The sequence below is a fragment of the Pochonia chlamydosporia genome, assembly GCF_001653235.2.
Source record: "Pochonia chlamydosporia 170 chromosome Unknown PCv3seq00008, whole genome shotgun sequence".
Taxonomy (NCBI): Eukaryota; Fungi; Ascomycota; class Sordariomycetes; order Hypocreales; family Clavicipitaceae; genus Pochonia; species Pochonia chlamydosporia.
Window position 1 is genome coordinate 647,034 of NW_019154043.1, and position 13,437 is coordinate 660,470.

Below are 13,437 nucleotides of genomic sequence, written 5' to 3' on the forward strand. Positions count from 1 at the left end.
AAGATGATCAGTATTGAGCCCCTTTAAAGATGCAGACTATCAAGGTGCTACAACGTATCATCGGACTCCAAACCTACCGATTCTACAGTAAGCAGATGGATCACATTGTCAACAGTTTCCCACAGAACAACCGAGTCCGAGACAAGAGACTTCTACGAAACACTAAGATGTGCTAATACGTGGCTCTAAATTGCGGGGTGATCAATTGATTTATTTTAACCAAGAATATTGTAGGTCTTGACATGCCCATTGGGGCCAAGCTTCGCAAGCCGCTGCCGCCAAGGAGATTTCGGCCTTGACGACACGGGCTGATCGCGACTGGGCCACTCCCGCCTGGGCTGCAGGATGGCGAACCAGGGGTCGGCTAAGATCCGATATGCTTGTGGCTTCAGGGGATGCGCGATCGCCCTGTAATCATTTGTCCGCTCACAGGTCGCAGCTGAAAGGCCGTCACCAGCCTTCCCAAAGAACGTAAGACAGGCACAACATTAGGCCGCCGGGGCAAGCCACATGTAAGCCCTTTCAGGGCAGCGAAAGTCAAATGGGGGAATCAACAACTACTGCTGTCAGCATCTAGTCAAGTACGACATAAGCCAGGAACGGGCTTGCCGACAGGCTTGCCAAATTGTCACTTCCAGATCTGGTTCGCCATGAGATCTAGACCGGCAATTCGGCAGTCCTGGGTTACGCCCCTCCCGCCCCCCAATTCCTGGAGTTTCAAGAGTTATGGGCATACTCATCTATGGTGAAGTGAAATACCGTCAACAGTCTTGATTGTAGAGTGCTGCTACGCACTCCAAGATGGCCGGTCTGAATGGTGCGTGGTTGCTTATTGCGCCTCGAATAGAATAATGCAGAATGAGAGGCTCGCGAATACTCCCCGCTCCGACTCTAATGGGCATTTACTTGAAACTCTGGCTGCAGCTAGATGCAAGTGGTGTAGGCAATTGTGGAAGCCCTCCGCCAAGCAACCTTCCAAAATATGGAACTTCTAGACATAGAACGCAGCCCGGGGTTCTGGCGGACGTAGACCGAGAGGAACTGACAACTCCGATTACTATGACCCTCCAGACTAGTGCTTACACATTCATGCTTAATGCTGTGATAGCAATACCACTCGGAAGGCATGGCCTCGGGAAGGTGGCTGACTTGCAAGGTGTTGTGTTGACAAGGCAATTTTATTCTCCTTGAACAGTTTCTTGCTAAACCCAAAGCAAAGCTACTAGATTGGGAAGTTCCATGAACAACTTTATTGATGGCTCGATTGCGGCCCTGCGTGTGAAACGGTGCCATAGGTTTGCTTCCATACACCGTAGAGTCGACAATAGGTCGTATTAGTGAAGGGTAATGCAAAATAACGGGACGGAGCTCAGCCTTATCATTCCTTGTTCCGGTGTGGGCATACATTGAGGAAAATTGGCTGTCAGGTCGTTCAGCTGCCAAAAGGGAACGGTCCTCTGATGCAGAGAGTTTGGCTGAGTTGTACCCGTTGAGAGTTTATGTGCATCTGTCACCACTATTAGAAACGATGTCAACGGAATATAACCTGTACCATCTCCCCTGCATTGGCGGAGCGTTCCCTTTCGCCGGGTTAAATGACCTAGCGGGCCATTTCCTTTGATAAACGATATAACCAGAGCGCAAAGGGATCAAGAGTCCTCAATCACATCTTGCCTACGGACAGGCCTTCTCTGTGATGTCCTCGGCCTTTCACGGGCTGCCGAAGATTAGGACAAACAATGTTTCGTTGGCTGAAAGCGAAAGGGCCAAATACATAGTGCGGATGTTACTACTGGGGTTCCTCTGCGATGCCCGATATGTACTCAGCTCTCGTTATTTCTTCACGTTTTAACATCGTTATGGCTGCCTAGTAATCTGGTCTAGAATCTCCCTAGTCTAGTTACTCATTAACACAAAAAGTGAGACTCCGCGGTCACTTTGGTGAAAAGATTGTTAAAAGAAAACCATCTGTAAATCCAACTAGTCAGAGAAGATAATAGTCGCTGCTAAGATTTTACAAGATTTGTGTCTATACAACTATGTCTAGAGGTACAAGCTAAATCAGGCCCCATGGTGCTAATATCTGACTGATGACGAGAGCAAATTCTATTAAGTCGATATATAGTAAGCAAAGTCAAACCATGGCGAGGATATTCATTAAATGGCGAGTAACTGTTTGGTAATATGGGAATAATGACGCTCAAAAAGTAGGGGAGTATTGATTCCACCACCGCCGATCTACTCAACACGAAAAACAAGACAATAATAATTAACGCGAACGGAAAGAAGATAAAAAGAACAAAATTAGCACACGATAAGCACCATGGGCCATCAGACCACGATGTTTTGCAGTCCCCGCACTGACGTCGATATCACCGTCTCAGTCTGCGATGGTGAACCGGGTTCCAATGCCGATCCCTTGCAACTGAAATCACAATCATTGGTAGAGGAAAACTATAATTTCTCACGAGCACACCAAAAAGTCCATATCTTCTGTATTGAATTCTTGACATTCAGCTCTCCGGACGTCATAATGACGGGCGTCGGAGCAAAGTCCGGTGTGAAGGCTCCGCTCATTGGCAGATCGGAGGGGTGGCAATGAAGTTGACTCCCAGTCATCGATCAACCCGATATGCGCGTGAGAGATTGGTTTTGTGGGACGGACTACATGCTATACTACTTGAAAGCTTTCATGTATGCAGACATCCAGCCAGAAGTTCACAGCTTCAAAAGCACGACAAATGTCGATTCAACAAATGAAACAGATATGCGCCGATACGTGCCTATCCGTCCCAGTATTCCCGACGATACTGGCCCATCAACAACCTCTCATGACCAGCGATTACTAGCAAAACGACGCCGTGTGGGCGTTACTGTAGCTTGTAATGCCTGCCGTCGCAAGAAAATTCGAGTATGTGATCTAACCACTCGACACTCGCTTAGTTGGAATCTGAGCAAAATGAAGGAGACTAATACTCTATAGTGCGATGGACTACGTCCAGCTTGCACAAATTGTCAGGACAATGGCGGAGAATGCACCTACAGAGACGACTCCGAGATGTCGCAAGAGTCTCAGCTACTTTTGCTTGAAGTGATCCGTCTCTTAAACTCCGTTCCAGACGATGAAGCTGTCCAGAGATTGCAAAGTCTCAAAAAAGAGATTGATGCCTCTGTCATCATGTCTGTTTTGAGAAAAGATGGGGATCCAAAGCAAGAGCCAGCAGACCTTCGCGTCTTTACTCCTCCACTAGGGGATGCGTTCCAGATTTTGGAGTTATCCGCACAGAACCCCAACGCGTATCCTCTTTTACCCGACTTAGACCTGGAGACTCTTCAGGAGGTAACATATCAACAACTCGTGCAACCAAATTCCGGCAGACAAGCTCTTATTGGTACAGCGCAGACCGAGGAGCAGAATCAGATTCAAAGCCCGCTGCCTCTTTGCGACTCTCGCCTCTCGTCTTTAGATATCACTAAATGGACCAACGTGTCCATCAGCAGCCACCTTGCTGCTCGTGCCATATCGTTATACCTCGAAACAGACCACCCATTATTAGGCTTCTTTGAGCCCGAACTTTTTATATCCGATCTGGTAGCTGGTAAAGACCGATTTTGCTCTTCATTTCTTGTAAACTCCCTGCTGTATTGGGCCTGTGTAAGTGAAACAGAGCTCTCCACAGTCCCGCCCTAAGGGGAAGTTAACACGGCACGTAGCAAATGAATAGTGCACGAATTCCCGACGATGGCTCGCTGGCACTGCAACTTTGCGGCGAGGCGGAGAGGCTCTGGCGCAAAGAAGACAGGAAGGAGTCTATACTTAACCTTGCAGCCCTGCAATTCTTGAGTCTGGGCTACCTGGGACAAGGAAGAGACCACGCCGTTTTATCATATCTCCGCGAAGCGTCTCGTATGGCTGTTGAGATGGGCCTATTCGGCGTTGAAGATGACCGTGCACAAGAGTATATTGCAACATTATCCGCTGACGAGAAGGAGGCGCACATATTTACGGCTTGGGGATCGTTCAACTACGCAACGTGAGTCATCATCCAGTCTCATACTGTGAAACGTGGTGAAATATGATGCTGACTGTCTCGTTCAGTCACATGTCTTTATTCTACCGACAGCCGGGTTTGCCCTGCCCCGAGAGTCTACCAAGATTACCAATACCAGGGAGCAAGCACGAAAAGAGTGGCCAGAAGAGAAAGCGGTCCGATTATATGGGCGGTGTATTTCCTGATACGTGTCGCTTTTGGTCCATTTTGCACGAAGTTGCGTTGCTGTATTCCAAAAACGGAGGCCCTCCTTCCGGTGACCAGAAGACCTTGCGCTTTGCGGAGTATAAATTTCGAGAACTGCTGGCCTGGAGCAACGGCCTATCCGAAAGGTTTTCACGCGACGACAGCAATCTACACTACGTGCAGGTCCTCTAGTATGTACTGCTGAATCCAGCGTGACAGCTACCATTGTGCCTAACTTGACTAGTATTTGGTTTCACGCCGCCATCCTCGATCTATTCCGAACCACGATATCTGGTCCGTTGCGACACCACCGACTAAGGACGTTTACGAATCCAGAGAGTTCCGCAGAGAAAGTCTGCGAAGCCTCCGTTAACCAGCTCAAGCAGCTTATAGTGAACTATAGGCTAAACTTTACTTCATCGTCTTACACAATTCTCTGGCATATTGCTTTGACATACCTTGCAAACGCCGTCCTCTATCAGCCGAAGAAAGAAGATTGGTTCTTTTATTTCCTGCTTTGCATTTATGGCTACGAGCGGCTCCAGCCGTGCTGGCGAGTATCAAAGGCAATATCTACTGCGCTGCTATCTTTAGCATTAAGAAAGGGCGATATTTCAACCCAGACTGCACGACGAGTTTTAAACGACATCGAGCACAATGCAGGACCAGATACCTTCCCGCAGGATGAGAGCGTTCGAGCGACGTTTATGGCCGATCTGGACCTAGCGAGGTCGAACCCCAGGGATGCGACGGTGGAGAAGTTAGCGGAGGAGTTCGCTCAGAATATTATGTTGCAGGAATATACTAATGTACTCGATGGGGATGAAGGCGAAGATACCCCGGACAATTAATTCGTTTCTGTTACCTAGGTTGATGGAGTGTAGTCCACACATAGCGTTATTATGAGTCACAGCGTTAACGTTGGATGTGCTTTGACATGAAACAATAGTTTGAGCCAACTGTAGTTACCACTTCCGATATGGCTTGCGGTGAACATGAGATCGGAAGCGATGCGATATGAAAAGCTGATCGGCGAGGGGGCGAAACTGGAGGTCAAAGTGCAGTGGTCAGTCATGGTAACGTATCAACGGAATGAGAGATTAATGACACATTCTGAAATACCCGAATCCTCGGTATTAAAGCATCAGTCTACTCATTGGATCGCTTGCTACACTGATGAGTATTCCGCTAGCAAAACACAAAACTCTCAATAGGTGGTCTTGTGTTCAGATACTCTCCATTCATCATGCCGTGTACATAGGCTTCTCCAATCAGTTCATGGTTACCCGTATTGGATTCCCTGATAATGAAAGGACTGTCTCCACCAAATAAGACGCAGATCTTGTCGCCATTCTTCAGAGACTCATCGCCGAGGCCGTAGTATCCTTTGCGTGTAACAAAAATTCGTCGGCGGGCTGATTCGAGACTCATGGTATGGACAAATGGCCTGCTTTGGGTAGTGTCCTGAGCGTGACCAGTTTGGTTGAGTTTTATAAACGCCTCAAAGGACCTTCGCATTGCTTGACTTGCTGGTGGACGCACTGCTACACCAGCCTTGAGCAACGCGTCGCAGTCGGCAATCGGTGTCCTCCAGAGCGCTTCCTGGCGTGCATCCTCAGAGCAGTAAGCGTTTCCGACAGCTGTTTGGCCGAATTCTTGATATGCTTGTATAAAATTCAGTACGTTGGAATCAACACTAAAGGCAGATAAATCCCACTGAGGTTGCCACTGTACTCCCACAATGGTATGTACATGGTCAACTGTATGACCGGTTATTGACAAGAGTCTGTTGCCATTTTTATCGGAGCTGAAGGAAACATCAGACACCGACGACTTTCCCGCCGCACAGAATCGACCAATTCTTCGCGGCCCAAAAGTTGAAGCATTCGGGTTGGACCAATCTGGAACCCACGACGGGAGCGAGAGTATATTCTTGTGTCCACAAACAACGTAAAGTATATCCAAGCTTCTCGATTGAGTAAGAATTGCCTCGGCAGCTTCTGTGTACACATGCGCACAGGTCTTGGTGTAATCAGGTCTAATTCCGAGCCTGCTACAGTCTGATGCAAAGCCGAGAACCGAGAAAATCCTGTCCCTGGGATCTGTGGCTTCATAAGCACATTCCCCCAAGTTCAAGCTTATGTCGGAGAGTACTGCTTGCAGTGAGAATCTCCTTTTCCTTGATGCGACGAGGTACAGCGTCCTGCGTGCGAGGAAGTTGGAGCCTGAGAGTGCCCTCCACATTACCGCACTATCATGAGTATAGTGGCCTTTGATCAGTACTTCGTTCGACAAGAATACAGCTGTTGCGGCACCAGCCCACAGGACACTCTTCCTGATTGTTTGTTGTCCACAGAAAACCACAACGTTGCGATTGAGAGCCGCCTCCTGAAGCACCCAAACACGTCGAAACCATGGTCTTTCCAATATGAGCAACACAGCTTCCAAGTCAAATGCCGGATTAGCCCCAGGAAACCATCTCGGCCGCAATTCGGCGGCAACGTATCCCCAGGCAGTCGACTCGTGGAAAGATTCAGAGGGTCGGTTTCTTAGTGCTCGCAAGGCGGCTCTGCCTAACGAACTTAGGTCTTTCATGCCCACTGCAGATTCGTCGTCGCCTCTTCCAAGCCAGACAAGGACGCCACAGGCTCGCACAAAGATCTCGGACATCAATCCGACTTGTTCAGTCTTTTCTAGGTCATCTGCTTGGTTGATACATATTGCATCTACCCACAAGGTAAGCACTCGGTCCTTGTGCTCGTATCTCTCAAGAGCGTCCGCCAAGTTCACGGTGACCTGGACTTCTTGGTTGTCAAGAAATACCGTAGTGGTTTCCGACACATCGCCCCAAGTATAGGAAAGGGCCAGATACCGATGCTCCAAGTCTTGACCACAACTGTCAAGCGGTACTACTTGCGTAAAACAGCTGATCTTATCTCTGTCGGCCTGCAAGCGGTATGAAGCTGGGAACAATTGAACTAGCCTAATTTCCCTTGCGGCCTGGTTGAGTGATTGATACGTTGGACTTGTCACCATAGCCAGCCTGTTCGACGGCACTGGTAGAGAGGTAAGAGCTGGCTCAAACACAGCTGCCATCATGAAGGGCCTGGTAAGGGTGACATCTGTGGATACGAAATGTCGCTTTCAGGCTTGATTCAAGAATGATGTTTCGGCGAAGCCACAGCGCAAATCTTGTCGGTGATTGATGAATGGTTGCTGATGCATTGCGGCTGAACCACGCCGTATTTGGTGTCTTGTGCCTTTGGAGTCGAACAGCCACCAAATCCCTCCAAAAACACCCGTCACAAATGATCCTGACCTCTGCCACACAGAAATTGCCCGAGCAGGCTTCAAACGTTATGTTGAGGCCAGAATGTCAATGGACGACTCCAGTTTCTTCGAATGCATAATTGGAGCTGCATGACACGATGCAACGGTGTCACAAATTCGGTTTAGTCGAGGGGAAGGAACGACCCGTGGGGGTTGCCCAACGACGCAAAGACGCGGCATTGCCCAATGGGCAGTTGATGATGGGTCTTGTCTTGTCATCCTCGACCACAGCAGTTGTCATCATCAGACAAAAACCTTGCGACCCCCCGAAGCATGACTACTCTGTCAACATCTTGCATGTTGCGCGAATGCCGTGCGCTTTCAGCGAGATTTGGATGAACGGTGGCAGAATCAATTATGGACGGGGGCTTTGCGGCGGCCGCCGAGGCATTACGTCAATCCATTTTCTCGACGCCGATCATCGACAATCATGCTCACCCATTGCTTAAGAGAGGTCATATTGACAGGTATCCCCTGCTGACCATTGTGACGGAAGCTCACGGCGAGGCTCTCGACTCGTCACGAACCAGCTTTGCACATATTCGAGCAGTCAAGCAGCTTGCAAAGCAGCTTGGGTGCGAAGAGACGTGGGAAGCTGTTGAACGGGCAATTGAGAACGAACGACGGTCCGACTACAGCGAATGGACCCGTAAATGCCTCTCCGGTATTGAGTGTGTCTTGGTAGACGATGGGTTGGACAACGAAGAGGCCGTGGAACCGTACAGCTTTTTTGACCACTTCGCACGCAGTCCAAGCAAGCGCATCATTCGCATCGAGCAAATTGCGGCGAAACTCATTGAAACCGCTTGCACCACCCAAACAACATCCACGCAAGCGTTCGATGCAGCCATTTCCAATTTTGAAGCGGCTCTCAAGGAGGCAATCTCCGATAAAGAAGTCGTTGGCTTCAAGTCTGTTATTTGCTACAGAACTGGCCTTGACATCTCACGACAACCCAACGAGGCTCAAGCACGATCGCTATTTACGGACATTTTTACCCAGAGACAAGCAGCAAATGCAACGCGCTTCACCAGGCTGGACCACCGCCCCCTCAACGAATTCATCGTCCACCGTCTAGCACAATTGATCCGAGATTCCAACTCAGCCCACAAGAAGCCGATTCAGTTTCATACTGGTCTCGGCGATAACGACCTGACGTTGACACGGTCCTCGCCGGCTCATCTCCAGGAGTTTGCACGAGCGTATCCCACGGTTCCAATTGTCCTCCTACATTCGGGTTACCCGTTTGACCGTGAAACTGGGTACATGGCAGCATTATATGCAAACGTGTATGCTGATATTGGAGAAGTTTTCCCCTTTGTCAACAGAGATGGACAAGAACGCATCGTACGCCATGTTCTGGAGCTTTGTCCTTGGGAGAAGATCATCTGGAGTACTGATGGGCATTGGTTCCCAGAAACATACTTTCTCTCTATCGTGCAAATGAGAGAAGTATTTCATACCGTCTTGTGTAAATTCGTGCGGAAAGGGGATATTTCATGGGAGCAGGCCACTCAAATTGTGCAAGACATGTTGTTCAACACGTCGAACAAGATCTACAATCTCAGTCTCACATTTCGGCCACGTCTACCAATTAACCTACATCCTTCTGAAGGCTCGCAGACCAAATTCGAGTCACAGCAGCTATTGAGGCATTTGACAAACGCAAAATCGCCACAATACCTGCGTCTGTGCTGGCTTGACTACACGGCAACGGCAAGAATGAGAATCATACCGTCGCCGCAGATCTTGAGATTATTGCACGCCGAAAATCCCATTACAGCTGCCGTGACAAAGGCTTGCTTTGGTCAACTTCAAAATGATACCCTGGTGTCCGAGGTGGGACCAAGTGGGCAATACAATCTGGTTCCGGACATGTCATCTCTTCATCTTGGGCCACGGGAAAACCACATGACGGTAATGTGCGACTTCAAAGAGGACGATGGCTCATCCGTTGATTTCTGTCCCCGAACTATACTTAAGAAAGCACTGGATCTCGCTCGTCTTCAGAATCTTGAGTTTCTGTTTGGATTTGAGGTCGAATTCGTCCTTCTTCGCCACTCCGAAGACGGAGAGTACGAATTCCTCAACAGTGACGGGCACGCGTGGTCAACAGTCAGGGCAATGGACCAAGACATAGTAGAAAGTGTGCTGGAAGTTGCCATCCAACGACTTGAAAATGCCGGTGTTTCCATTGAGATGTTACACGCAGAAAGCGCCAAGGGTCAATTTGAAATCGTCTTGCCAAAGGCCAAGCCGTTGGAGGCGATAGATACATTAATTTTCGCCCGGCAAGTCATCTCCAGTTGCGCCAGTACCAAGGGCTACAGGATGACATTACATCCTAAACCTGTAGCCAACGCATGCGGCACGGCAGCCCACGCCCACATCTCCATTGTGTCAGATGACTCAAACACGACGCTATATGAATCATTTTATGCAGGAATCTTATCTCATTTGAGATCCATATGCGCCTTCACCTACAGTAATATGGTCAGCTATGAACGGGTCAAGGATGGCTTTTGGGCAGGCGGCACATGGGTCACATGGGGTACACAAAATCGCGAGACACCGTTACGCAAGGTTGACAATAGCCATTGGGAATTCAAATGCATGGACGGTCTTGCCAATCCGTATTTGGGCATGGCGGCGCTTGTTTCGGCCGGACTGCATGGTGTTCGGGAACAGAAGGCAATGACATGGGGCGATTGCACCAGGGATCCGGCGTCATTGTCGCCTGATGAACGACTAGCATTGGGTATTGATACGAAGCTACCGAAAAGTATAGATGAGGCGCTCAACGCTCTTGTGGGTGACCAGGATATGACCGGCCTGTTAGGCGTTGACGTAGTCCGAAGATATGTTGCCGTAAAGGAGGCAGAGTTGGAGCTGATGAAATCTATGAGTGAGAGGGAGAGGCGGAAGTGGGTAATAGACAGATACTAGAAATTTTATCTGAGAAAATAGCTTTCAGGCATCGAAAGGCCACCTACCTGTTGGCGATGAATCGAACTCCAACATCCCTCAGAAGCAGATGGCTCAGCTCAATGGCAATGTAAGCAGCCGAGAAGGGCGACCTGGCCTCGGACTACCTAGAAAGCTGAGCCACAGCCTGGTAGTTTCTTACTCCTCTTCACGACCATCTTTAACTTCAAACTCTCCATCGCTTTTGTGTACAACAACTGCAAAGTGTTCCTCAGCTCCAGGTCCCGAGCTAAAGTCAACGGCAGCTGCCATGCTAGTCACAAATCGAATATCGACAATTTCTCCCATCTCAAAGGGTCCACGGACAACAAAGAACTTCATGATCGGCGAGAACTCTATCTTGGCGTTATTCGCAGCCAGCATCTAAACCATCACGTTAGAAATTGCCTGGTGTTTCATGGAGTGGAAGTCTCACAGTGGCAATCCGAGAGACCAGCCCAAAGCTATTTCTCTTTCCCAATCCAATCAGGTACTTATCATTGGGCTCGGTAAAGTCGCCCCCAGTGTCGATTCGATATGAGGACGCCTTGGCTGAGGGATCAGTGAGGACCAACATCGGCGCACCGTCCTCTACAACCATTTCAAACGTACCTTTGCGTGGAAGCTTAGTCGGGTAATCAATCAGATAGAATGCAGAGATACGTGCTTCCTGGGTAAATATCCCCGTCTTTCTCCTCGCCTAGAATAGCTGGTATGCTAGAGCCACCTTGGATGGTCACGCCGGGAAGTAATTTCTCTGGGGTGACTCCAGCCCCTGTGAACCCAATATTGACATATGATCACTCAAGACTGTCGAATGCGAAATGTATTTGAAGATTAATAGAGTGGAATGTGGAGGACACTGCCATTGCTGTCTTAAAGGGGAATTTAATATGAGCACTGAACATGCCTTGCAGAGATACACGTCCTACAAGAGAGTATACTTGCATATATGGAATGGTCTGTCGACTTATCAAAGTCTTTTCCACACAACGAAGTCATGTCATAGTGGCAGCATGCGTGGTTGCACCGAAGCCCATCCTTAGACTGTTTGCTGTGTACATGGGCCGCGAAATGAATGACAACTGCACACAAGAAAGTTGTTTGGAAGTATTATCGCCTGGCTGGTGTAATTTCAGATTCTTATGTAAGCTCTATGTATTGTCAGGTATTTTTTCTCATCAATCCAACTCTGAAATTGCTCACAGCGGAAAGCTGTTTTGACTTCGCCGGCCACCTTAAGAGGAGTTGGCATATACATTTCGAGGTAACATGCTGGCCGCTATAGATAGTGTACTGTACTTACATACTGAAGAGTATATTTTAACCTAGACCTGGAATACATTGGTCAACCAGTACGAAGGTGGTGGTGTTGAACTATGCCAGTTTTGTCACCAATGACATATCTCTTACGAGCATCTATGAGACGTAGGTAACACCCAAACATGGCATGACGCATAGTGTTTGTATATTGGTTCATATAGGTGCTTCTTGGTGCTTACATTAATGCCGTTAATGCTCAATATACTGGCCAAACGCCTCTGGTCATGACTTCGATTACATGCCCCTCCCAGTCTTTCACATAGATCGACTTCCCACCCAACTCCCAGTCCATCTTACCAAGGATAGTTACATCTTTGGCTTTGAAATGCTCTTCCCATTCAGCCAGCTCGTCTGCAGAAGCACAAGCAAACGCCATATGCTGGCCAAGACCCGTCTCAGTGCCATGCTTCGGAATCAGACCATTGGGCAGCACGGTATCTTCCGTAGTCTTGTTGCGATCAAATAGGAGAAGTATTGTGTCATTTGGTAGGCTAAACCCCACACCCCGAGGGTTCTCGGAAAATGGCTTGATGCCCATTATTTCTTTGTACCAGTCCGCTAGGCGGGCTACGTCTGACGTGTAGAGGATTGTCTCCACGATTTGGCCTAGCTTGGGAGGCATGTTGAATGCAGTATGGTGTGACGGTGTTTTTGGATTGTTTCTAGCCTTTCTTCGCTGTGGATTGAAGTTGATTATGAGAATTGACGTTGGTTTACGATGATATGAGTGAGGAGCGCGGGGTTGTGGCAGTTATTTTTATACTTCATAGTCGGGTGAGGTTCTAACCACACCAGCCGATTAGCCTATTCGCAGATCGACACCTGACAGGGTCGGTCGGTAGCTTTTTGCACCGTCATGATGTATGCTTACTTTCAGATTTCGAGAAGGATGCGAATAGGTATTCTTTTTTTGTCTTTTTATGTAAATTATGGACGTTGCATGCAAATGTCATGGTCTATTGATGTCAGCTGCTGGGAAATGAACGGTTTGGGTTCCATTAACGCCAAGGAATCCCCACAGCACAACACATCAGACTTGACCCCATTATCGGCCGTTGTTGGTGGGGACGGCAATGCAGCGAGCCGCAAACAAGCTTAATGACGCATCAACATTGTCAGCTTGATACCTGTATGAAGCCAGACTCGGCCGTAGTGGTGACAGCCTGCTGGGGCTAAACAAGTATGCGAATTAAGATGCAGATGTCTGGCGTCTTGTTTTGTCACAGCCAAAGAAGGGTAGATAAAGTATTGGCTGTGTTGGACGCGGCAGGCGAAGTCCTCTCCGCAAGTGCCTGGCAGGTTTCAATCTTCCTCACTCCCAGCCAATCGTACTTGCTCCAGTTCCTTCCTCGGAATTTGGTGCATATACTGTGGCCCTGGCGCCTGCCTGCCTGTGACTGCTTTTGTACTGTGTTGCACGCCATTGACCTGCTCTGCTCTTTCCCACAGTGCAACAAATGGACTCTCGGTGCGGGGAAGTGTGAGAGCTTTGACTGCATGTGCTCATTGAACTTAAGTGGCAAGCGCGACTGGAGTTCTGAAATAGCGTCTCTGGTGGCTGTGGCTGGACTGATGGATCCGG

At 48.7% G+C, this 13,437-nt stretch overlaps 6 protein-coding genes across 6 annotated transcripts; 3 read left to right on the forward strand and 3 right to left on the reverse strand.

Annotated features, from left to right (window-relative positions):
* Window positions 1-2,632: 2,632 nt before the first annotated feature.
* VFPPC_06717 (N-terminal fungal transcription regulatory domain-containing protein) lies at window positions 2,633-5,089 on the forward strand (the record flags this gene model as incomplete). The annotated part of the gene is made up of 5 exons (XM_018285708.1): window positions 2,633-2,911; window positions 2,984-3,655; window positions 3,715-4,034; window positions 4,100-4,429; window positions 4,483-5,089. The coding sequence occupies 5 exons, from the start codon at window positions 2,633-2,635 to the stop codon at window positions 5,087-5,089; spliced, it is 2,208 nt and encodes a 735-aa protein (XP_018138476.1).
* A 337-nt stretch (window positions 5,090-5,426) lies between these two features.
* On the reverse strand, window positions 5,427-7,334 carry VFPPC_06716 (heterokaryon incompatibility; the record flags this gene model as incomplete). The annotated part of the gene is made up of 1 exon (XM_018285707.1): window positions 5,427-7,334. One exon carries the CDS (start codon window positions 7,332-7,334, stop codon window positions 5,427-5,429), a length of 1,908 nt encoding a protein of 635 aa, XP_018138475.1.
* A 113-nt stretch (window positions 7,335-7,447) lies between these two features.
* VFPPC_16746 (hypothetical protein) lies at window positions 7,448-7,648 on the forward strand (the record flags this gene model as incomplete). The annotated part of the gene is made up of 1 exon (XM_018294499.1): window positions 7,448-7,648. One exon carries the CDS (start codon window positions 7,448-7,450, stop codon window positions 7,646-7,648), a length of 201 nt encoding a protein of 66 aa, XP_018138474.1.
* A 277-nt stretch (window positions 7,649-7,925) lies between these two features.
* Window positions 7,926-10,514, forward strand: VFPPC_06715 (protein fluG; the record flags this gene model as incomplete). Its single annotated transcript, XM_022428526.1, has 1 exon — window positions 7,926-10,514. The coding sequence occupies one exon, from the start codon at window positions 7,926-7,928 to the stop codon at window positions 10,512-10,514; it is 2,589 nt and encodes an 862-aa protein (XP_022284084.1).
* Window positions 10,515-10,691: 177 nt separating this feature from the next.
* On the reverse strand, window positions 10,692-11,133 carry VFPPC_18202 (hypothetical protein; the record flags this gene model as incomplete). The annotated part of the gene is made up of 2 exons (XM_022429852.1): window positions 10,692-10,916; window positions 10,969-11,133. 2 exons carry the CDS (start codon window positions 11,131-11,133, stop codon window positions 10,692-10,694), a joined length of 390 nt encoding a protein of 129 aa, XP_022285129.1.
* A 918-nt stretch (window positions 11,134-12,051) lies between these two features.
* On the reverse strand, window positions 12,052-12,477 carry VFPPC_06714 (glyoxalase/bleomycin resistance protein/dioxygenase; the record flags this gene model as incomplete). The annotated part of the gene is made up of 1 exon (XM_018285705.1): window positions 12,052-12,477. The coding sequence occupies one exon, from the start codon at window positions 12,475-12,477 to the stop codon at window positions 12,052-12,054; it is 426 nt and encodes a 141-aa protein (XP_018138472.1).
* Between the last annotated feature and the right edge of the window lie 960 nt (window positions 12,478-13,437).